This window comes from Silurus aristotelis (genome assembly GCF_946808225.1).
Source record: "Silurus aristotelis genome assembly, chromosome: 4".
In the NCBI taxonomy this organism is placed as follows: Eukaryota; Metazoa; Chordata; class Actinopteri; order Siluriformes; family Siluridae; genus Silurus; species Silurus aristotelis.
The window spans coordinates 36508667-36533429 of record NC_139577.1 but is presented as its reverse complement, the minus strand read 5'-3'; the positions used below and the strand labels follow the sequence as shown (position 1 = coordinate 36533429).

General features: G+C 40.8%; 1 protein-coding gene across 1 annotated transcript; it reads left to right on the top strand.

Moving 5' to 3' along the window:
* On the top strand, nucleotides 1-24763 carry pdcd4a (programmed cell death 4a). The gene is made up of 12 exons (XM_083538936.1): nucleotides 1-127; nucleotides 265-329; nucleotides 5703-6002; nucleotides 6497-6594; nucleotides 6825-6938; nucleotides 8650-8874; nucleotides 8990-9087; nucleotides 9228-9342; nucleotides 13434-13541; nucleotides 14426-14536; nucleotides 23878-24017; nucleotides 24396-24763. Exons 2-12 carry the CDS (start codon nucleotides 284-286, stop codon nucleotides 24445-24447), a joined length of 1407 nt encoding a protein of 468 aa, XP_083395062.1. The 5' UTR covers nucleotides 1-127; nucleotides 265-283; the 3' UTR covers nucleotides 24448-24763.

Here is a 24763-nt window from a genome sequence, read left to right as displayed (position 1 = left end):
ACTCTTGTTAAAATCTGATTGGGTGGAAGTCACGCCCCCCCCCCCAGTTGGTCACGTGGTGGGAGAGTGACGTTATAAACAGTGTTTACTCAGAGAGTAAAAATAAAGCAGAAAGTCGGAGAGAAAGGTAAAGAAAACAACACGCATTTCTCACACGTACAGACTTCTACACACGGAGTAGAAACGCTGCATATCAGTGTCGTGTTCAGGTTTCAGCTGAATGAATCACTGCAGCGCTTTCTTTCTGTCTCTGTGTGTAAACAGGCTTTAAATCAGCAACTAAATGGCCGCGGAGGTGGAGGCATGGAACTGTGCAGCTCAGGGCGATGGTAAGCGCGTTTACACCCCGGTTTATACTGTGTGTGTGTGTGTGTGTGTGTGTGCGCGCGCGCGCGCGATACGGAACTTGCACGAGCTCCTTCACTCCACCATGTGCTCCAGCTGGAGTTGGTCAACATTATTTTTTTTAGTTAGTGCTTGTTATAATAGTGCATTGTGGGATCAATATATGTATTATATATTATAATCAGTTCGGATTAATATTTATGGAATAAAACGTGTATATTTCTTTAAACCTTTCCTGTTAGCATTCAGCTAAACAATACGACTGGGCATGCGCACTAATTGAACGCACGCGCACTAAGTGCAGCGCATGTAATAACACGCATGCGCAGCTGGAGAACTTGGGTTCACGTTAGCGCGCTAGCATTTGTGCTAAACTTCTTTTATTTAATGATTTATAATGAGTTTGCAGTAGGACGTGTTACTAAGTAGAGTAATAGCGATGTGGGACTATGGAACCAGCAGAAACATATAACTTAAAATGCAATACACAAAATGGAAATGCATTTCTGTATTTAAATATATATTTTCCATTACCATATGTGCAAATAAAGATAAATTAAATGAAATCATTTGCCATTTCTAACAGTAGTTTTAATATGTAAATAACAGAAATTGTATCCAGTAAATCTGCACACAGACAGAAATGTTTTCACTATTGAGCTTGTTTCTAAAACCCCATGACTACAGCAGGGTTTTTATTAGTAGGAAGTGTGAATGTCTAACATCTGGGGTTTTTCACAGTAGGAAAAAAAAGCACAATTTTTAAAAACAAATGTATGTTATCAGTTCTTATCTTTGTTTGCACATTCAGCATTAAACGGCCTCTTACTTATCACAAACTGTGTGTGTGTTTTAACCAGTGGGCAGGAATAAAACACTTCTCACTTATTTCTTTTCGTTTTATGTATTTATAAAACTAAATCAGAATGTGAGGCGTCTCCAGCTTTTAAATCAGTGTATAATTGGAATTAAAGAAGTTAATGGATCGCTGCTGTTTTAAGTTGGCTAAGTGCATAGGCTCCTCTACTATCTGTGGACTTGGACAATAAATCTTTCTGATTTTTAGATCCAAGCAAAGTCAAAAACTTAGCATCATCCTACAGAACAGTGAATGCAGACTCTTCTCTAGCAGATAAGCTAACTGCTAGTTTTCAGGCTGCAGTGAACAGCTTTAACAGTTCTAAATGTTCTCGGCACTAAAAGCTGCTTTTACAGGGGGGCGGGTTGTTCTTGGCCTTGGTAGTTCCAGTCTGGCCTGTATGTGAGAGTTTGACCTGACACTATAATTCTTAACAAAAAAAAAAAAAAACACTTTGGCTGCAATTTTAAAGTACAGCACATTTCACAGTTTGATCAGGACATAGCAGCATCCAGCACACATACAATCAGAAATAACCATGTAGTTATCAGTTATGGAACTTAGTTGGGTGAACAATGGGTCTAAAGTCTCTCAAATTGTGTTCTCCAAAACTGAGTTACATTTCATAAATTTACAAATCAAGTAAAGTTTATTTCCATCGTGCTTTTCACAACAGACATTGTCTCAAAGCAGCTTTACAGAATTTAAGAATGAAGGCGAATAATGTGTGTTTATCCCTGATGATGGAGTCTGGTGTGACTGTGGTGAAGGAAAAACTCCCTTAGATGAATGAGGGAGGAACCAGACTCAAAAGCAAAGTGAGCAGCTCATAAAATAGCTCAACAACTGAGATCATCACAGATCCAACACCAGCTTCTCCATGCCAGAGCCTTTAAACACTCAGAGGTCCAGTGTCTAAACTCCACATGAAGTGGGATTCTTTAAAGGTCCACAGTCTTCATTATGTGGGACGTGACTGGAGCTGGAGCAACCTCAGGAAACCTCGGGATGGGGAGAGAAAGAGAAGCAGTGGAGAGGAATTAGCGTAGCTGCTGTTAATGATGAACAGCACACGTTGATAATGTGATGTGATCAGATGTTCTAGAGCACAAGGTTATGATGTGATGTGTGTTATGTGTAGGCTTTGCTAAAAAGATACGTCTTTAATCTGCACTTAAACTGGGAGAGTGTGTCTGAGCCCCGAACACTGTCAGGAAGACTATTCCAGAGTTTAGGTGGACTTTGCTATTCTATGAACTACTAGAAGTCCAGAGTTTTAAGATCTCAGGGAGCTTGACAGATACATGGGAGATAAACCATTTAGTGTTTTGTAAATAATTAGCAGTAGTTTGTAGTGGATTCGGAACTTAACAGGAAGCCAGTGCAGGGATGATAAGATTGGGGTTATATGATCATATTTTCTCGACCTTGTAATAACTGACTGCATTCTGGACAAACTGTAGCTTGTTTATTAATGATGCAGGACATCCACCTAGTAATGCATTACAATAGTCCAGTCTGGAGGTCGTGAACGCATGGACGAGCTTCTCTGCATCAGATATAGACATGTTTCTTAGCTTAGAAATATTTCTAATGTGGAAAAAGCTGTTTTTGTAACTTGGTTGTTTATGATTTTTAAAAGTTGCTCTAAAATAACTTCCAGGTCTTTTACTGTTGAATTAGTAGTTACAGAACATCCTTCCAAATGCAGGTTGAGATGCTGGAGCTTCTCATCAGAATTGAATACAGTGGTCGGTTATCGAACGGAAATAATATCCACGGTGCTTTACGGAGGAAGCCCGATTGCGATGAGCTCGATGTGGGCGGGGCACGCAGGAGCGAAGGAACAGGGCATTCCCTGAAGCACCGAGGTATGACAGCCACCGAAGGGGGATTCCTGACAGTATTAATACAGCTAAAAACAGGAAAAAATGGTTAATTATTGGGTATTGGTGGAGTTCGGGAACGAATTAATTGGGTTTTCCATTATTTCTTATGGGATAATTAGGTCCGGTTTTCGAACATTTCGGATTTCAAATGGTTTTAAGGGACGAATTAAGTTCGATAACCGGGGGACCACTGTAGTAGAAAGTTATGAGTCGTCCAGTCTTTTATTTCTTTAACACACTCAGTTATCCGAGCTAATTGAGCTGTATCGCCTGGTTTCGATGAGATATATAGCATCAGCGTAAAAGTGGAAGCTAATCCCATACCTTCTAATAATATTTCCTAAGGGAAGCATGTATATTGTGAAAATCAGGGGTCCTAGGACTGAACCTTGTGGCACCCCATAATTTACTAGAATTAACCTGGATAGCTCTCCATTTAAATCTACAAAATGGTAACGATCAGACAGGTAAGATTCAGCTTAATGCCTGTTCCTGAATGTAATCCAGGAGAAGGTCATGATCTATAGCAGGGGTGGCCAACCCGCGGCTCGCGAGCCGCATGCGACTCTTTGGCTGGTTTCATGCGGCTCTTACGTTCATATCGAAGTTTGTGTTTGTGTTTTTTTAAATTTGCGTGTTCGCTTCGCTTGAGTTTAATACGGTATTTTTAAGACTTAAATGATCTTTTGCCCCTACTGGGAAACTTTGCGGTATATTCATCTCACGCACATGCGCATTTGACGAAAATACCGTACTGAACTCAAGTGAAGTGAACACGCACATAAGAAAAACACAAAGTCTGTGTTTTCTACCCTGAAACACATGAAATCAAAGCATCAATCTGTTCTGACTGACACACATGTGAAAGAATTGCTTCGAGTGGCAACAACGGAATACGAGGCAGATTTGAAGGGGATTGTTCAAGGCAAGGATGCCAAAATTCCCACTAAGTAACATGCAGAGTAAAAGAAAAACGCTATTGTAAATTATTATATTTTTGTTTCTGGACTTGGTTAAACTAAGAGTTGGTGTGTGTGTGAGACAGTGCAAACAATTTTCATTGTTGAAAATGACTGTCCTGTGGTCTTAGAACTGTAGGAGTCAATTTCTGTCATTATGTTGGTGTGTGACATTTACAATAAATCTGGCTGAGCAGAGGGGTGTGTGTGTGTGTGTGTGTGCGCATGTGTGTGTGAGAGGAAGGGATGGGTGATGTTCATGTGTGCCCATGTGTATGATGTGGCTCTTTGCAGTAACACAGTAAAAAAAAATGTGGCTCTCGGTCTGACTGGTTGGCCACCCCTGATCTATAGTGTCGAATGCAGCACTAAGATCTAGTACAACTAACAAAGAGATGAAGCCTTGGTCTGAAGCTAAAAACAGGTCATTAGTGATTTTAACTAGAGCAGTTTCTGTGCTATGATGGAGCCTGAAACCTGACTGAAACAAGTGAAACTGAACAAAGATATTGTTCTCTTGTAAGTAGGAACAGAACTGGGCAGCGACAATCTTTTCTAAAATGTTATACATAAATGGGAGATTTGAAATGGGTCTGTAATTCGATAGCGTGTTTGGATCCAAATGAGGTTTCTTAATGAGGGGCTTAATAACTGCTAACGAGGGATTCAGGGACGTGACCTAACGATAGTGAGGAGTTAATAATATTCAGAAGAGACTCACCAACTGTATGGAACACTTCCTTCAGTAGTTTAGTTGGAATGGGATCTACATTTACATTTGTGGCATTTAGCAGACGCCATTATCCAGAGCGATGTACAAAAGTGCTTTGAGTCTCTAGTAATGAATAAATCTACACTGGTACGCAAGATTACAAACTTAATATAAATATAACCCATGAATTCTAACACACAACAGATGTTGTTTCGGTTTTGGTAATAACATCATACAGCTCTTCCTGTCCTGTACATGTAAAACAGTGTAGTTGTGGAGTTTTAGGTGAGAAAATCAGCGTAGGGCCCTGGGGGTCTGTACACGGTGGCCAGAGCGAGAGATAGTAGAAATTTTCTGTGAATATCTGGAAGTACAACTTTAAGAACAAACACTTCAAATGATTTAAACCTGAATCCTAATCTCTGACTAACATTAAGAATGGCACTATAAATGGTTGCTACACCACCCCCATTACCAGTCTGAGGGGGCTCATGCTTATAAACGTCCTGATGCTGTCGACTCGTTTAGACTCGTATACCGTAATTTCCGGTCTATTAAGCGCACCCAAATATAAGCCGCACTGAATTTCAAAAAGATTTTTATTTTGAACATAACAGTGACACAGATTGCTGAGAGATTATAATCTGTGATCATCTCCTTTACAATGAGTGCTTTGGGTGCAAATGATCTAATGTTAAAAAGACCAAACTTTAGAACCTTTTTGTGTTTTCTTATCTGGCATTTCCCAGTTTGAACTGCAACAAGATTTTTCTATAACTATTTGGTTCGTTGTATAAATGTTATCGTAATTGTGAATTGCGTGATGTCTTGCTTTCAGATGGTGTGATTGTATCACAACCTTAATGATCGGAAATAATTTAAATGCTGTTAATGCACTGACCTGCTCTATGTGTGTGGGTCTGTGTGTGTTTGGACAGGTGTGTTCTCAGCTGGGACAGAGGTGGGTGAGGCTTCAGAGAACATGTATGATGATGATCTGATTGATGGTGAGGTGAATGGTAACTGGACTCCACAGGAAAAGGCTATTCATGAGGCACGACTCAAAGCAAAGGCTAAACGTCGCCTCAGAAAGTCATCATCCTCCCGTGACTCCACCCGTGAATCTCTGTCCGAGTGTGTGAGTGGAGATGTGCCTGACCCTCTTAGCCCTAAGGGAAAAACACAAACACATGACAGGAAGTCTCGCATGGGGAAAGGAAGAGGATTGCCAAAGAAAGGTAAATGACCGTGCTAATGCTGTTCTACACTCATACATCAACTCACACTGAGCCTGAATTGTGGAATTAACACGTGGAATTTTATACATAACAAAAACTACAACTGTACAACTGAAAGTCATATTGTAGGTTCTTCAAAGTAGCCACCTTTTGCTTAGATTACTGCTTTGCACACTCTTGGCATTCTCTTGAGGCATTCTTGACTTTGAAGAACCTAAAATATGACATATTTTCAGTTAACTTTTTTGTTATGTATATAATTCCACATTTGTAAATTCATAGTTTTGATGCCTTCAGTGTGAATTTACAATTTTCATAGTCATGAAAATAAAGAAAACTGTGTGTGTGTGTGTGTGTGTGTGTGTGTGTGTGTGTGTGTGTGTGTGCGTGAGATATATATATAATGTTGTTTGTTTTCTTTCGAATTACACAAGTGTGTTACTGTAATGTTATGACTGTTCACTGCACTTCAAAGGGGGTGTGTGTGTGTGTAGGTGGAGCTGGGGGTAAGGGTGTGTGGGGAGCTGCTGGTTTGGTGTATGAAATGGAGGAACCAGATTGTAAAGATCCAAACTATGATGAGTCTGCACAGGTGAGTGTAATACGCAATTCCCTAGAATTCATTCATTCATTCATTTTCTCCCGCTTATCCGTAATCCGGGTCGCGGGGGCAGCAGTCTAAGCAGACCCCCGCCTTTGACTGCTGCCCAATCCTCACAGCACCGTCCCTTACGGTCCCTCCTGCAGGTGGTGAGCCCACGGGAAGATTCCCTAGAATTGTTTATCACCATCTTGCAGATATAATTGTTTGTGTGTGTGTAGGGTGACACAGTGTATGCCAAAGTGGTTCCTGAACTGGAGGAAGGAGAGCTGGAGAAGGTGATGAATCCTATTATACAGGAGTACTTTGAGCATGGAGACACCAAAGAAGTGGAGGTAAATTCTTACATGTGCAGGATGAATCGTACCACAGGAGGGTGCTGTTTTATATTTTGGTGGAAGGCTGACACACGGTATGCACATGCGGTGTGCAGCTGCAATCAGAAATAGTCAACCCCTCACTCAAAACATTGTAGTGATGATGAATGATAATAAATGACAAAAAACCTCAAACAACAAAAAATATTTATTTTTAGTGCTGCAGTTAATTGAGTAATTGGATAAGAAGCACTTTTTCTTTATTAAAGAGTAATAGTAAATAAGAGAGAAAATAAGACGGGGCTCTTAAAATAAATAACTAACTTGTTTCATTTTAAGAAAAATTCAAATTTTTATTGCTGAAATTGCACAAAAGAATATCTGAAATCTAAACCCCTTTAGTGAGTTTAAAAGCCAAATTGCATGAAAATGTAAATACATTTGCGTTCGAAAAGTCCCTCTACAGTGGCGTATAGAGTAAGGAATAGGAAACTACTCATTTATTGAAACTCATCATTATGCTTGCTTGTGTATTTATTTATTAAATCTTACCCAGAATCGTGATGTGGTTTTCTTGTCTTCTTGCTTGAAAGCTGCTTAAAATTTTCCACACACGAAATCTGTGTATTTATCGCTAGTGTTAAAAACGTGCTCACTCCCAACTTTGCACGGCCACTGCAGAGGGACTTTTTCAACGCACTATTTATAAATAAAACTATAGAAATCAATCATTTGCCTTATTTTATTTTTTTGTACGAAATAGTAGAGGAATTGTTACAGCTTCACTCTCAGCTCTGCGTACACACAGCGTGGAAACGCAGAAGAGGAATTGCTCACACAGTTCGCACAATCTTTGCATGAAAAGTGGCCTACGTACATTTCCAGTCTTGTTTATAAATGAGACGTCAGAGTTTAGTGGGTGGCGCATCAGTAATAATGGTCCGTAGGAAACGCAGTGCTTCGTGTGTAGTTAAATGGACTGCTTGAGTTACTCGGGGAACAGTTTCAGCCCTAGTTGATGCATATTTAAGTTATTTTGACAACAGAAGAAAAGACTTAACACTCTTAACACCTGTTTAGGTGCGATTTGTATATGAAGTCCTTGTTTATTCAATGCAGGTCTTCTAGTTGCCACTGAAGCACTTGTACCAGCCTTCATCAGGTCAGCCTGTAGGGGTTTTCTCAGTTGTACTGATTAAATTGATACAAGCTTTCAGTGGTGCCTCTTGGAATGTTACATTTGGAAATCTTTTTATACCAAAGCCTTTCAGTTGTGATGAAATAATCTCTTGTCTCAGCTTTTATGGAAGCTCCTTTTCTTTCCCATGATTGCAACTGACCTTTAATAGCGTCATGGGTGGGGTTTATATATGCATCAAAGCTGGAACAAATGAAGGATCTTTATGGAGTTCCCAAACAATTATGTTTTAACTCTACTTTAAGTCACTAAAACTGTCAAAGCTTTAAAAACAACAATATTATATAAGAGTTGAATTGAGAGTTGACATGGCTATCTAAACAAAGCATCCGGTTAAACACACAGAAAATGCTGGATTTTTTTCTAACACTCAACTCATAAAGCAGTCATCAAAAGCAGAATCTTGCTCTTTGAAAAATCTTCAATTGATAAATTCTTAATTTTTGGGGGTTTTAATATTTCTGATTGCAACTGTGCAGGGGTACATGTATGGGGCAGGTGGTAAAAGTGATTTTATGGGGCTTGTTTAAGATGCTTTTGAAGGAGCTGGACCTGGGACCACGCCAGTGTGTGTTCCCGTCTCTGGCTGTGTGTTTGTCTCTGGAGTGTAAAGCCAGTCAGCGCGAGCTCACATCCCGCCTGTTGTCTGACCTAATCGCAAAACAAGTCCTTAATGAGGGTGACATGACTACTGCCTTCAACCACATTCTCGCACAGCTGCCAGAGCTTATTTTGGATACACCTGAAGCTCCACAGGTAATGCCCATCCAAAGCTGCTCAAAATTGCACATACACTCTGTCAGCTATCAGAGCTTATTTTGGATACACCTTTGAGTATGTTTGTGCAACAACCCCTCCCTCCCTTTTGTAGATGCTGGGGCAGTTTATTGCCCGAGCCATTGCTGACCATGCCCTGGGGATGGATTTCCTGGACCAGTACAAAGGAAAAGTGGATTGTGAGCATGCTCGGTATGGGTTTGTTTAATAAGGACTGGTGATTGTGGGTAATGTGTTTTTACACAGTGTGGGATTTTATATTGTTATTTATATTGGATTAGAAATCATCATAGATGGTGCATTATGTGAACTGTGTATTGAATGTGTTTCAGGGCGGCTCTGGATCGAGCATCAGTCATGCTGTCCATGAAGAGTGAGATTGTGCGATTGGATAACGTGTGGGGAGTGGGTGGTGGTCAAAGACCTGTAAAACTCCTTGTCAAAGAGGTATTGATAATTTAACTTAACAATCATGTGAAGCAGTAATAGTCCTAGTGGGGTTTGTTTTTGTATGAATTAAGTAGGAAGAAGTTCACAAGCATTCAGTATCTAATGTCTTTTTATTCATTCTTCAACTTTATTATGCTGGTGACTGATACTATTTTAACAGTGGAAACCGATATGTTCATGATTTTACTGCAACAACAGACTTGGACTGATGGTGACCTAATGAACCTGTATCTGACCCAGAATCCGAGTTTATTCAAAGCACTTTGTAAGTCACTCTGGGTTAGGACTTCTGCCAAATGCCTTAAATGCACACCCATGATTCAGTACCACTCACACTACATCATTACCACAAAGTGTTTACATGCCGTTTTTGCACATCTTCCGGGATTGCTGCTATTTGTTCTTTTGCACAATATTCTGTTCACATTTTTGCTACTGTTCACTTTATCTCGTTATGACCGGTTTCCTGGCAGAGCTGTTTTGTGTATTGTCTGTTGTCTGTTTGCACCAGGTTGCACACATGCACTTTATGCAGCAAGGATTTTCCTTACTAGTCCTTGTTTCTGTGATTGTTGTTTCAATGTTGTTGTATGTAGCATCAGGGTTTTGAAGGAACGTTGTTTAATTTCACTGTGTACTGCATGATCTATATATGGTTGAAATGACCATAAAAGCTTCTTGACTTGACTTGCAGCGTACACCTACACCATCAGCCACAACATTGAACATTGGTGTAATATAGTGTAGGTCCCCCTTTCTTCCTCCAAAAATGCTTGGGCTTGTGCTAACATGGACTCCGTGGGCATGATCTGTAACAGTGTTTAGGTAGGTGGCATGTGTAAAAGTAACATCCAAATGAATGCCAGGACCCAGGGCTTTTCAGCAGAACATCACCCATAGCCTCATACTGCCTCTGCTGTGATCAAGTCAAGAAGCTTTTATAGTCATTTCAAGCATATATAACTGACTCAGTACACAGTGAAATGACTCTGCTCCAGAACTCTGGTGCTACCTAAACAACATAGAGCTACAAAGCACAATATAGTGCCACACTATGTATAGCAGCAGTTGAATATATATGGTGCTGTAGACATGGTTCGTGTTCAAAACAGTTTACAGTTCAACATTTCTCCAGGGTTTGGTTCCGGTGCCACTGTCTGAGCTTTCAACATGGTTGTACCAGACATAGACATGTTTTCATTTTTTTTTTTTTATCTCAAATGTGTGGAGAGAGAGAGAGAGCGCGAAAGTCAATCCTATATTGAGCACTTCCTCTGAAGTAATTGGGAACAGGTGTAGGTAATTAAAGCAGGGAAAGGCTTAGTGAGGGTTAGAGCATTGTAGGGAGGTGTGGCTGGTTGTTCCCTGACAAAATTACACTTGCATTGGTGTGAATTTAAAAAAGACTATTAAATTACAGATGACTAGATATAGATGAATATAATTAATTATTAATAATAAGATATAATTAAAGGTAAATTGAACATTTATTTTAGGAGTGTGTTTCAAACTGGTATCCCTTAACATTAATTGGTACCCAAGAAGTAGTAAAGTCTAGAGCAGGCTTCACCAACCTTTTTGAAACTACAGTGAGGAAAATAAGTATTTGAACACGCTGCTATTTTGCAAGTTCTCCCACTTAGAAATCATGGAGGAGTCTGAAATTGTCATCGTAGGTGCATGTCCACTGTGAAAGACATAATCTAAAAAAAAAAAATCCAGAAATCACAATATATGATTTTTTAACTATTTATTTGTATGATACAGCTGCAAATAAGTATTTGAACATCTGTCTATCAGCTAGAATTCTGACCCTCAAAGACCTGTTAGTCTGCCTTTAAAATGTCCACCTCCACTACATTTATTATCCTAAATTAGATGCACCTGTTTGAGGTCGTTAACTGCATAAAGACACCTTTCCACCCCATACAATCAGTAAGAATCCAACTACTAACATGGCCAAGACCAAAGAGCTGTCCAAAGACACTAGAGACAAAATTGTACACCTCCACAAGGCTGGAAAGGGCTACGGGGAAATTGCCAAGCAGCTTGGTGAAAAAAGGTCCACTGTTGGAGCAATCATTAGAAAATGGAAGAAGCTAAACATGACTGTCAATCTCTCTCGGACTGGGGCTCCATGCAAGATCTCACCTCGTGGGGTCTCAATGATCCTAAGGAAGGTGAGAAATCAGCCCAGAACTACACGGGAGGAGCTGGTCAATGACCTTAAAAGAGCTGGGACCACCGTTTCCAAGGTTACTGTTGGTAATACACTAAGACGTCATGGTTTAAAATCATGCATGGCACGGAAGGTTCCCCTGCTTAAACCAGCACATGTCCAGGCACGTCTTAAGTTTGCCAGTGACCATTTGGATGATCCAAAGGAGTCATGGGAGAAAGTCATGTGGTCAGATGAGACCAAAATAGAACTTTTGGGTCATAATTCCACTAAACGTGTTTGGAGGAAGAAGAATGATGAGTACCATCCCAAGAACACCATCTCTACTGTGAAGCATGGGGGTGGTAGCATCATGCTTAGGGGCTGTTTTTCTGCACATGGGACAGGGCGACTGCACTGTATTAAGGAGAGGATGACCGGGGCCATGTATTGCGAGATTTTGGGGAACAACCTCCTTCCCTCAGTTAGAGCATTGAAGATGGGTCGAGGCTGGGTCTTCCAACATGACAATGACCCGAAGCACACAGCCAGGATAACCAAGGAGTGGCTCTGTAAGAAGCATATCAAGGTTCTGGCGTGGCCTAGCCAGTCTCCAGACCTAAACCCAATAGAGAATCTTTGGAGGGAGCTCAAACTCTGTGTTTCTCTGCGACAGGCCAGAAACCTGACTGATCTAGAGAAGATCTGTGTGGAGGAGTGGGCCAAAATCCCTCCTGCAGTGTGTGTAAACCTGGTGAAAAACTACAGGAAACGTTTGACCTCTGTAATTGCAAACAAAGGCTACTGTACCAAATATTAACATTGACTTTCTCAGGTGTTTAAATACTTATTTGCAGCTGTATCATACAAATAAATAGTTTAAAAAAAATCATACATTGTGATTTCTGGATTATTATTATTTTTTTTAGATTATGTCTCTCACAGTGGACATGCACCTACGATGACAATTTCAGACCCCTTCATGATTTCTAAGTGGGAGAACTTGCAGAATAGCAGCGTGTTCAAATACTTATTTTCCTCACTGTATGTGCTCATCGTCAAAGTCACTCAGATTCTTGCACTTTTTTTTTTTTTTTTGCCTACACTTTACCTCATGTCAAGTGCCATTGTAACATAATCAATGTTATTCCCTTTACCTCTTGGTAGTTTTGACATATTGTTGAAAGTTTCAAATGAACAGCTCTTTCAGGAACATGAACATTTAAAACATGATCTGTGGTATCAAATGCTCGGCTGAGATTGAGCAACAGAAGCACACAACTCTTTTTAATAAACTTACAGTGGAGGCGATGATGTGGGTTAATTTCTGTGAAAGTATTGATTTTGCTGATGTTCAAACTTTTTTAGGATCTTGTATGTAAAAGGGAGGTTTGATGTTATCCTATAATATGATATGGTTTAAGGTGTATAAAATCGACTCCCGATAATTCATAGCTCAGAAAATTTAGCGGGTTCTCATTTGGAACCTAACTAACAGCAAGTTTATCTTAAAATCCGTTGGAATTCGCAGCGGGCCCGACTGTTCAGGAACTTTAGGAATAAAATTTTAAACTGTTTTCACCAACAAATTTTAGAAAATTTTCAAAACATCATATTGTATTAAAGTGACATTGTCTAGATAAATTCATTTAGGTACCGCAGGGGTGCATCCAAAATTCGGAACACTTAGAACTTAACCTTCCCGGGGGACCACTGTATATATACTGTTATTTTAAAAGCTAGATGGTTAGTTATAGGTATGCTTACAATGTGTGTGTTTTTGTTTTTATCAGTTCAAAGTGAGCTGGATTACCTGTGCACTCAAGCCCATCACTTTCCCCCATGCCAGTCAACATCAATTTACAATAAAAATGAATTACTTAACTTTTATATTGTGTGTGTGTGTGTGTGTGTGTGTGTGTGTGTTTAGATGAATTTGCTTTTAAAGGAATACCTGGTCTCAGGTGAGCTGTTGGAGGCGGATCATTGCCTGCGTGACCTCGAGGTTCCACACTTTCACCATGAACTGGTCTATGAGGTATACATACATCAATGTGATCTAAATCTGTAATTGTTTATAACATTTTTATGTACTGCCTACTATGAAAGGCTACAGTTTATGTACCTCACACATACTTGCCCTTATTAAAACAATGACATTTTGAGTAGTGATTTTAATTTAGAAATTGTCACAAAACTGATCTGGAGAAACGCTAAATGTTGTAAATGTTAATTATGCCATAAAAAAAATTGAAAAATGTAGAGGTGTCAGTGGTAAGAAGAAAAAAACTCCAACACACCTGAGTGAATTCCCCCCCCGATCTGCTCCTTTACCTCACAAACACCTACTGACTAAAGACTTGACTAAATATGTTTTTGGCCTCAATCTCGGATCTCTGGGATAAGAGACGACCCACCACACCACAGTCAGCAAACCTGAGAGAATGCGTGACGGTGAGGAGACGACAGCATCCAAATATCCCAGTTTACCAAACACTCCATATCCATGATCCCTCCAGATCTGCTCCCTTACCTCACAAACACCTACTGACTAAAGGTGTTCAACCTCGACATGAACACTGATTGAAAGGTTGTTCCAGAACTTTGGGGTTTATAAGAGAAACATCTGCTGTGGTCTTCATTATACCAACAAATAGCCTGCATATTAAATATTTTGATTACATAAACTTAATTTATTCAGTCAGTGCTTTAAGTCTGGCTTGAGGAGCTGATTTTTAGACTTAAAATATATTCTTACGGTTGGGTAGGTTTTTCTTCAAAATCTGACCATTTGATGCAGGTAGAAATATTATAGTTAGTGTGATTTACTTAGTGGTGATAATGGTGATTTTTCCTCTTGGTATAAAGTAATTAAGGTGTGTGTGTGTGTGTGTGTGTGTGTGTGTGTGTGTGTGTGTGTAGGCAGTGTTGATGGTGTTGGAGTCTAATGGAGATGCAGCAATTCAGTCGATGGTGAAACTGTTGCAGTCTTTTGGAAAGTCTGGACTCATCACACTGGACCAGATGAACCGGGTAACATTTAAATTTAGATGCAACAATAAACCTGTTAGCCTTCGCCACAGCTTTTGGGTCTCACAGCTGAGAATATTACCTACCAAACATTTTAATTTCTACAGTTCCTGATAAAAGTGGGCTACATACACAATTTAAATATCTTTAAAAAGAAGACACTTCGAGCTTTACTGTCCATTATTTAAAGTTGATATTGCTCAAAACAATGTTATAGAACGTTATAAATCTCAGATAAAACAACTTTTTTGTAAACAAAGTCCGGTTAGCACGAGCTGGAAACAAGCTGTTTGACCAGGAAGTGGACGCAGGTCTCGGTTCTGCACGGTCACTGTGCACGTGTGCTGTTTGACCTCTAAGAGCTTGTAAAGAGTAATAAAACTAAGACTCGCCCACATGGGTAATAAAATCCTCCCATATATCGTTAGAATCCTGCACTCATTGGCTAAATTTTTCCATCATTCTTTTTGTTCCCATAATGTTAGTGGCTGGAAATAAAAGGTTTGAAATGATAGGTGGTGCAGAATAAACATCACCTGGACACCTGCCTATAGAGTGGAGACTGAAGCCCGAGATTTCGCCTCTTTTACAATATTATTATTTATTTTTATTTTTTTTAGTGTGTGTGGTCTCATTTGTTTTGTAACACTATATTGTACCAGGCATATGTTTACCAACAAGATGGCGTTTTTATGCGAATGTCATTCCAAAACGCATACAATATACCTACTGAAGTACTGTGACTAAAACAAAAGAATAACTATCTAAATTACAACACCATTGTTTGGTTTTGTTTGGTCAAATTTGCTTTACTGCATGTTGTTCAGTGGAGCCTCATCTTAAGTACTGTGACAAACCTCATCTTACTTAATAAACCAGGATAAGCAGCAGTGGATGTGTTTGTGACTCGTTATTGCAAAACGGTAATCTGAAATCGCTGCTTGAGGCATAGACTTTTAAAATGTTGTCTATTTAGTCATGGTTACTCTTCTCCTTTTTTGTTTAATCTATTGCTAAACGTTAACACATGAGAACACTGGGATATCGGTCACGCTGGTGCGGTGCTGAAGACTGAGGTTAATCTGTAGGCCCAAGCACTTTACGCAATTTATGCATTGCACCTCTAAATGCACTGCCTTTAGCTTTTAGAAGACTGGTAAGTCAAACCTCTGAATAGAATTTTCTTCCATTCACATTCAAAGACCTTCATTCAGATATTCAATTCATCTCATGTTTATTTGTATTACACTTTTAACAATGATCATTGTCTTAAAGGAGCTTTACACAGATAATGTGGTGATAAAAATGAATAAGGTGTTCTTGTCGGTGTAAGTTTGTCCCTGATGAACAAGACTGTGGTGAAGGAAAAACTCCCTGAGATACAGAAGAAAGGAACCAGACTCAACAGGGAAGCTCATCCTAATCTGGGTGGCACAGAATGTCCATTTATTACAATGTTCCGGGGTACAGTGATGGAGTTTAGAAGCCCACTGTAGTCCTGAGTCAGTGTAGCAGACTGTTGACATTAACTACAGTCCAAATACATCCTCAAAGCTCCTTTTCTCACTCCGGCGTTTCATGGAACCACCCAAGGCGCTGATGAGAAACCTCTCCAGCTGCACAGAGTGGCCTCGAGTCGAAGAGAACACTATCCAGAAGGAGGCCTGGACGAAGTGGGAAGCTCCAAGGAGGGAAGAAGGGCAGGAACAGTGGTCACTGGAACCTCAGGTGCATGTTTAACGAGAGAGAGAGAGAGAGAGAGAGAGACTGGGGGAGAAGGATATGGATTATTCTGTGTCCTTATTGTGTGAAGTACACTGCAGTTTGGGCTCCGGCAAGACTCGCTATGGCAGCATAACTAAAAGGGAGAACCAGAAGGTAACGCAGACATGAGGATCTCTGGGATAAGAGACGACCCACCACACCACCATCAACAAACCTGAGTGAACGTGTGAATGTGAGGAGACGACAGCAGCCAAATATCCCAGTTCACCAAACACTCCATATTCATGATCCCTCCAGATCTGCTCCTTTACCTCACAAACACCTACTGACTAAAGACTCCACTAAATAGATCAGTTGTATGAGAGCAAACCAAGATCCATCAAACCTTTCTGCGTTCGTATTAAGCCGCAATTACGACATTTGAACGTAAATTTGGACAACTTGCGTCAAACACACTACAGTTCCTTGCCTCCTTGGATATTAAAGAAGCCTGTAATCAACATGGTTTTAGGACATCATAAAAAAGGTGTGACTCATTCAAATCTTTATAGACAGCACTATATGGACATAAGAAGTCAATACCCCTGACACTTACCAATATTCACGGATGGATCAAAGGCAGAAAATGGCGTAGCTGCAGCGATGGTGACTGGACATCAACAGTATGGAATTAGAATTCCAAGAAAATGCTAAATTTTCACAGCTGAAGCCTGTGCTTTTCTCTTAGCTTTGGAACATATTGATAATTTTCAACTGAAGAACACTATAATTTTTACGGATTCTAAATCGTGCCTTCAAGCAATGGAATCTTTGAAGCATAACCATCCGTTGATTGATACTATTTTACCCAAAGTTGATCATCTGCAGAATCAATTCTATAATATAATTTTCTGTTAGATTCCAGGACATGTTGGACTTTCAGGAAATGAGCGAGCTGATGCAGCTGCTAAGAAAGCTTTAAAGCAGACTGTGACTGGATGCCAAATTTTTCCCTCGGAATATAGACCTATTATAAATGGCTATGTACTAAATAAGTGGTGAGGAATGGAATACATGGTCGAATAACAAACTGTTTGAAATACACCTTGAAATTACTAACAGGTCTCCAATACCTTTGAAATCAAGATTTGCCTCAGCCTCCGGGTGCCACGTAGGAAGTGTTGTCACAAGAGGGTGTTTCCCCAGCGACTGCCCTTGCAAGTGGGGTTACAATAAGCCTCGATAGCGGACACACAAACCTTCCTGGTGGACAGAGCCAACCCTGTGGCAAACTGTTCGTGCAAAACTCCAGAACTGAACTCCAGAACTGAACCAACCAGGCAGTTGACTGGGTCTAACTGGTGGTGCTCACACCACATGGTAAACAGATGCAATCTAGCGGCATACAACCTCCTTGTGGAGGGACTCAACTACCTCAGTAGCATCGTGTGGAGGCGACCCCAGGCCTGACCTGTCGCTGCGTAAGCCCTAACTACTATAGCCGAAGTGGCTTTTGTAGGCAATACCAGAGCGTTTCGCGATGCCTCACCTGGGGAGAGAGAGCCAGCTAGTGTCTCTTCAAACCTGGGCATCTCCCCCCCTAGCTGCACCCTTAAAGCCGACTATGTCTGCGTACAGTGAAGTTTGCGGGGAAAAGGCACGGGCCGCATATGGGGATTGCTGGGAACGCTTCCGCTTCTTGCCTGGCCCAGCTAACTCTAGCTTGGACACAGCTCACATTTCTTCAATGTCACTCGGCCCAACAAGGGAGGCTGGAGAGGACTTCTCCATTTCCATGCCTTCTAGTTCATGCCTTCAAAGCATGCACTAGTTTTTCTGCATTCTGTAACGACATCATATTTAGAATTTTAGCAATATTTCTAAGGTGAAAGAAGGAGATCCTGGTTAATATTATTCACGTGAGACTTAAAGGAAAGACTCGGGTCAATAATCACACCAAGATACTTGACTGCTCTACACACTGAAACAGAAACACCATCCAGAGATGCTACGGAATCGGAAAAGTTTACTTCTAGCTGCATGTGGTCCTAGTAAACGTACTTCTGTTTTATCCGAGTTGAGCAGAAGAAAGTTATCAAGCATCTACTGTCTAATGTCCTTTACACACCCCTCAACATTTTTAAGCTGATCTCTCTCATCTGGCTTTGCTGAAATATACAGCTGTGTGTCATCAGCATAGCAATGGAAGCAAATGTTTATGTATAATTTCACCCAGAGGCAGCAGAAGGTCAGGTTTCTTAATTAGGGGGTTGATAACTGCAGTTTGAAGGATTTAGGTACATAACCAATGCTGATGGAGGATTTCATCAATTTTAGAACCGGTTTAATTACTTCTGGAAACTTGTAGGCGAGGGATCGAGAATACAGGTTGATAATTTTGATGAGGAAATAAATTAAATGAAGTCGTTTTCTTGAATTGGAGTAAAACTTTGTAATTGATTTTGTCTGTTATAATGACACTGCTGTCTACAGGGTTATTTAAAAAATAGTTTGGATTTATATTAATTGTCTGGATTTATTTCCTAATGTTTTCAACTTTATTAATAAAAAAAGTTGATGAAATCATTACTACCTATTGATGGTGTGCATGTGAGTGCAGTGCTTTTTCCTGTTCATTTTGCTGCAGTACAGAATAAAAATCTAGGATTCCGCTTGTTATTTTCTATGAGGGAGGAGAAATATGCTGATCAGCAGCACTAAGAGATTTTCTAGAACTCAGGAGATTCTCCTTCCATGCTATTTGAAATACTATTAATTTTGGTTTGGCGCCATTTACGTTCTAATTTCCAAATGGTCTGTTTTAAGGTGCGCGTATGATTATACCACTGTGATTTTTTTTCTCCCTGATCATTTTGGTTTTAAGTGGAGCTCAATCATCTAGATCAGTGGTCCCCGGGCCACACCGGTTTGTGGGTCAATTGGCACCGGGCCGCACAGAAAGAATACATAACTTTTATCTTATTCTGAACAATGTTTTATTTTGGAAAATTACCGGATGACTTACTCTTGATGCAGGTCATGATGCCTCGGTCTTACTTCCATCAGCTGAGATGTATCTAGGTGCCGCCCAAGTGGCAGCCTGTTGCAGCAGCTCCTGTAAAGTTTGTGCTTTTTTTTAATTTATTTTATAGTGTACCGGCACTTTGTGTTTTTTCTTTTTTAAGTGTATGCGTGTAAATTTGGAAACTGCACAATGGACACAAACAAAGCCACCGAGTTTGCCCTACTTTTCCTGCTCCTTTGGACTTTGTTCACAGTCGCGTCTGGAAACTCTGTTCACAGCCAAGGTCCTATTGTTTACACCAGGGATCAGCTGTTAGCATTCCGCAACATGCCGATGCTACTAGAAGAAAAACTGGATATTCCCCGCGAGCTAAGAAGGAGAAGACGGGGGAACCGTGCTGGAGCCATGTGTCGCAAACATCCCGAACCATCTAGAGACGTGCCATTTGGATCCCGCTACATGTGTGGAGTTTGACATTGGACCTCCTGGAGTGTTTAAAGGCTCTGGCATGGAGACGCTGATGCTGGATCTGTGATGATCACAAATGCTGAGCTTATAAAACTAGGAGCTACTAACCATAAAGACTGTATAAGACTGCAGAAAGAACATCACTTATAATCTTATACTCCAGTGCTCATGTTAGTTCTCACACTCCAGTGTTCTGTATTATTGAAAGATTTATGATCAAACTCTTGATGGCACCCAGATGAGGATGTGTTCTCCTTTTGAGTCTGGTTCCTCTCAAGGTTCCTTCCTCATAACATCTAAGGGAGTTTTTATTTGCCACAGTCGCCACGGCTTGCTCATCATTTTTCGCATTTTATCGCGATAGCTGCGTATAATCCCCCCTCTGCTGACGGTGAATCGGCATGCGATGTCCTGCATTCTGTTGTTGACAGACTGTCAACACAGAGCCCAAATGCACTTCTCATTATCTCTGGAGATTTTAATCATGCCCCACCATCCACTCTGCCCACATTCACTCAGTATGTTTCATGCCACACCAGAGACAATAAAACACTGGATTTATTCTATGCCAACTCAAAGGAGGCTTATACATCAGCAGCCCCCCCCCCCCTTGGGAAGATCGGATCACAACCTGGTCCATCTCCTACCTGTGTACAAACCTCTTGTATGCAGGCAACCAGCTACCTCCCGCACAGTGACGACATGGTCTGATGAGACCAGTGAGGCTCTGAAAGACTGTTTTGAAACAACTATGTGGGAGAAATTGTGCAGTCCACATGGGGAGGATATTGACAGTCTAACAGACTGTATTACGGACTACATTAACTTCTGTGTGGAGAATACTGTACCCACCAGGTCTGTACGGTGTTTTCCCAACAACAAACCGTGGATCAACCCTGATATAAAGACTTTCCTTAAAGAGAAGAAGAGGGTGTTTAAATCAGGAAACAAGGAAGAGCTGAAAACTGTCCAGAGAGAACTGAGAAAGAAGATCAGGAAAGGAAAAGCATGCTACAAGAGGAAGATGGAGGATCAGCTGCAGCAAAACAATGTCAGCGGTGTGTGTAAAAGGGGCTCGAAACCATCACTGCTCAGGCTGTGGGTGACCAGAAGTGGGTGAATGATCTCAATCTATTCTTTAACAGATTCGATCAGCTACCCTCCTCTGCCCCCATCCAGTCCCCCCCTGCTGCAATCCCCTCTCTCTGCTTCCACAGCAAGCAGCTCACAGACAATACACAACACACCTAACTCCCCCCCCCCCCCCCCCACCCCCCGCCGATTCCCTCCAGTCAACACTCCATCCAATACACACTGCCCCTTACAGAAGCCCAGGTGAGAATGGAGCTCAGGAAGATCAAAGCGAGGAAGGCTGCAGGCCCAGACGGCATCAGCTCCAGGCTACTTAAGACCTGTGCAGACCAGCTGTGCGGCATATTACTGTACATGTTTGACCTGAGCCTGAAGCTGGGAAAGGTGCCACAGATATGGAAAACATCCTGCGTGGTGCCTGTTCGAAAGACGCCGCGCCCAAAAGACTTCGGAGAATATCAACCAGTAGCGCTGACCTCGCATCTGATGAAAACATTGGAGAGGCTGGTGCTCACTCATCTCCGACCTCTGGTGAGCCCATCAATGGATCCACTTCAGTTTGCCTACCAACCTGGCATTGGAGTGGAAGATGCATTCATCTTCCTCCTAAATCGGGATATTTCACACCTGGAAAAGGCTGGGAGCACTGTGAGAGTCATGTTTTTTGACTTCTCTAGTGCTATTAACACCATTCAACCTGCGCTCCTGAGGGATAAGATGGTGTACATAGGAGTGGACCATCATCTGTCTGCCTGGATACTGGACTACCTCACAGACCGACCATGGTATGTAAGGACTCGTGACTGCGAGTCTGACATGATTGTCTGCAACACTGGAGCCCCGCAGGGAACGGTTCTAGCCCCGTTTCTCTTCACCATCTACACTGCAGACTTCATGTTCAGCTCAGCAACCTGTCACCTACAGAAGTTCTCTGATGACTCTATCATCATTCGTAATCAGACCGACGATGGCAGAGAGTACAGAGGACTTATACAGAACTTTGTGGACTGGTGCCAACGGAGCTGCCTCCAGATAAATGCGGGGAAAACGAAAGAACTGGTCTTGGATTTCCATAGGCACAAACAAACTATCACCAGTGAACATTCAGGGAAGGGACATTGTGAGAGTGGACTCATACAAATACCTGGGTGTTCACCTAAACAACAAACTGGACTGGACAAACAACACTGAGGCAATTTACAAGAAAGGGCAGAGCAGACTCTTTCTGCTGAGGAGACTAAGGTCTTTTGGAGTGCAAGGAGAGCTACTGAAGACCTTTTATTGACTCTGTGGTGGCCTCAGCCATATTCTATGGAGTGGTCTGCTGGGGCAGCAGCATCTCTACTGCAGACAGGAAGAGACTGGACAAGCTGATCAGGAAGGCCAGCTCAGTCCTGGGGATTCCCCTGGACACAGTACAGGAGGTGGGAAAAAGGAGGATGGTAACAAAACTATCATTGCTGCAGAACGCCTCTCACCCCCTGTATGTAACCGTTACATCGCTGAGCAGCTCTTTTAGTGACAGACTGATGCATCCTAAGTGTCTGAAGGAGCGTTACAGAAGGTCTTTTCTCCCTGCTGTTTTAGACTTTACAACCAAAGCTGTTCCCAGTAAAACCAGTCACCAAAATACAACACTCATTACTTTTTAAGCTGTGCAATAACATTATCTGTGTGCAATATTACATGAATCATGTACAATATTATGTGCAATATTACCCGCAATTACGTGCAGTACCACCTTGAAATATTACCTGAAATGCGTACTTTTTTCTCCCCCTATTTGTATTTGTACATTGCACTGTGTATATACTGTTATTATAGTGTGTATATTCTCTCTTTCATATATTTGCATTTATTTCTTTGTTTGTTGTTAATAATAATAATGTTTTTATTTATTTGTATATTCTTTTTTTATATATATTTGCATCTGTTTTTCTTTGTCTTGCTGCTGTAGCATAGAAATTTCCCCACTGTGGGATGAATAAAGGTTTATTTTATCTTATCTTAGCTACCTTCTTGAAGGGGCTCCGGCCGCTAACACACAATACATTGCCACTAAATTCAAACCCCCAAGTGAGCAAAATGAACAAAAAACAACACAGTAGATTTACATTTATTATATTTAGAAAATACCATTTTTTATGGTTGTATCATTTTATTTTGTTGTATTTATCCACCACATATTAAAGACCGGTCCGTGAAAATATTGTCTGACATTAAACCGGTCCGTGGTGCAAAAAAGTTTGGAGTCCATTGATCTAGATGAAGTTTAAAGGTTATTTGATGGCCAATTTCTGGTGTTCCCAAAACCTTTCACAGTCTGAACATGATTAATCTTATCATCTCATTGCTGCAGGATGGTTCTGGATGAGCTGAGACCTAAGCACCTAAAGTATCTACAGATTATACCATTGCCTTCTGATGCATGTACAGTAGCGCTATAAATGACTGCTGCATCATGCACATATGATGCATATTTTATTATCTAGAGTGTGCAGGAGCTTTGACTAAATTTGACCCACTAGCTCAGTAGCGCTCTGTGGTTCAGATGGGGAGCCTTTCGTAACGGATTACTCAAATTATAAAACTGAGTAGTTGATGTTCTATATTTGACATGATATTGTATGTTTTGACAGATTTTAATATAGATAAAGTAATGATTAAAGAGGGCTTCAGACAATGATGGTATATTTTCTGTATTCAGTGACATGTACAGTGGCATGTATCTTAAATTTCTTTTTTTTACTTTCAGAGTTGATCTCAATCAATTTAACTAAAAAAAAAAAAAAAAAAAAAAGATTTTTGATTAAATTGGTCTTCTCTTTCAGTTCAATTAAATTGCCTAAATTAGGACCCATATGAACCACAGCTAACAAACATCTCCACAGTCTCTCTCTCTCTCTCTCTCTCTCTCTCTCTCTCTCTCTCTCTCTCTCTCTCTCTCTCTCTCTCTCTCTCCTTCCTATGAGTACATGCCAGTGCCATATTTTGAATATGCTTTTTTTAGATTTTCCCAAATGTATTTACTTTTGATTTTTGTGTGTGTGTGTAGGGCTTTCAGCGTGTGTATGATGAGCTGCCGGAGATCAGCCTGGATGTTCCTCATGCTCACTCCATCTTGGAAACGTTTGTGGATGTTTGTCATCAGCAATCGGTCATCACCAAGCAGCTCAGAGATGCCTGTCCCTCAAGGTAGGCATTTGCATATTTGATAAGCAGATGTGTTTTACTAGCAGTGTCCATAACTCGGGACATTTGTTTAAAATATTTACACTCGAGTCGTAGCAGGTAGGCTTTATACTGAGGGAATCCCTGAGGTGTACAAAACTAAGCATTCATGAGTAAAACTTCAGCAATCATATCTAAAAACCATGTGGTCCCACATCCTGAGCATAGTGCCTCAGTGTGGAGAAGGGTTTCCATCATAATCATGATACACACTATAGGTGGTTTCTGATGACAAAGAATTCGGGGTTCTGAGTATTAGGGGGAAAATGTCAAATTTTGTATTTGTAAAGTGTGGCGTGTGCACTTGTGTGTAGTGATGTAACACATTTATTCCTCTGGTAGGGGGAGAAAGCGCTTTGTGAGTGAAGGAGATGGAGGGATCATTAAGAGCTAATGGTGAAGCAGAGTGAAAGAACACACATCCACACAGAGTAAAGTTTTAAATGGTAATGTAAGGATTTGTGCGGAGCCTCACAGTTAATTTCCATGTAAATAAATGAAGCACGTAAATATACACACACGCACACACTTTTTGTTATCTGAAGTTGCAAAATTATTGTGCTCTTTATTGTGCTTATAGTCAGGCATGTTACTGTGTGTGTGAGAGAGAGAGAGATGGAATGAAAGCTTTTTTGATCTCTGCATTAAACTCTCACATTTTCACTCTGTACTACAAAAAGAAAAAAAAAATAAAGATTTTTTGCATTTTC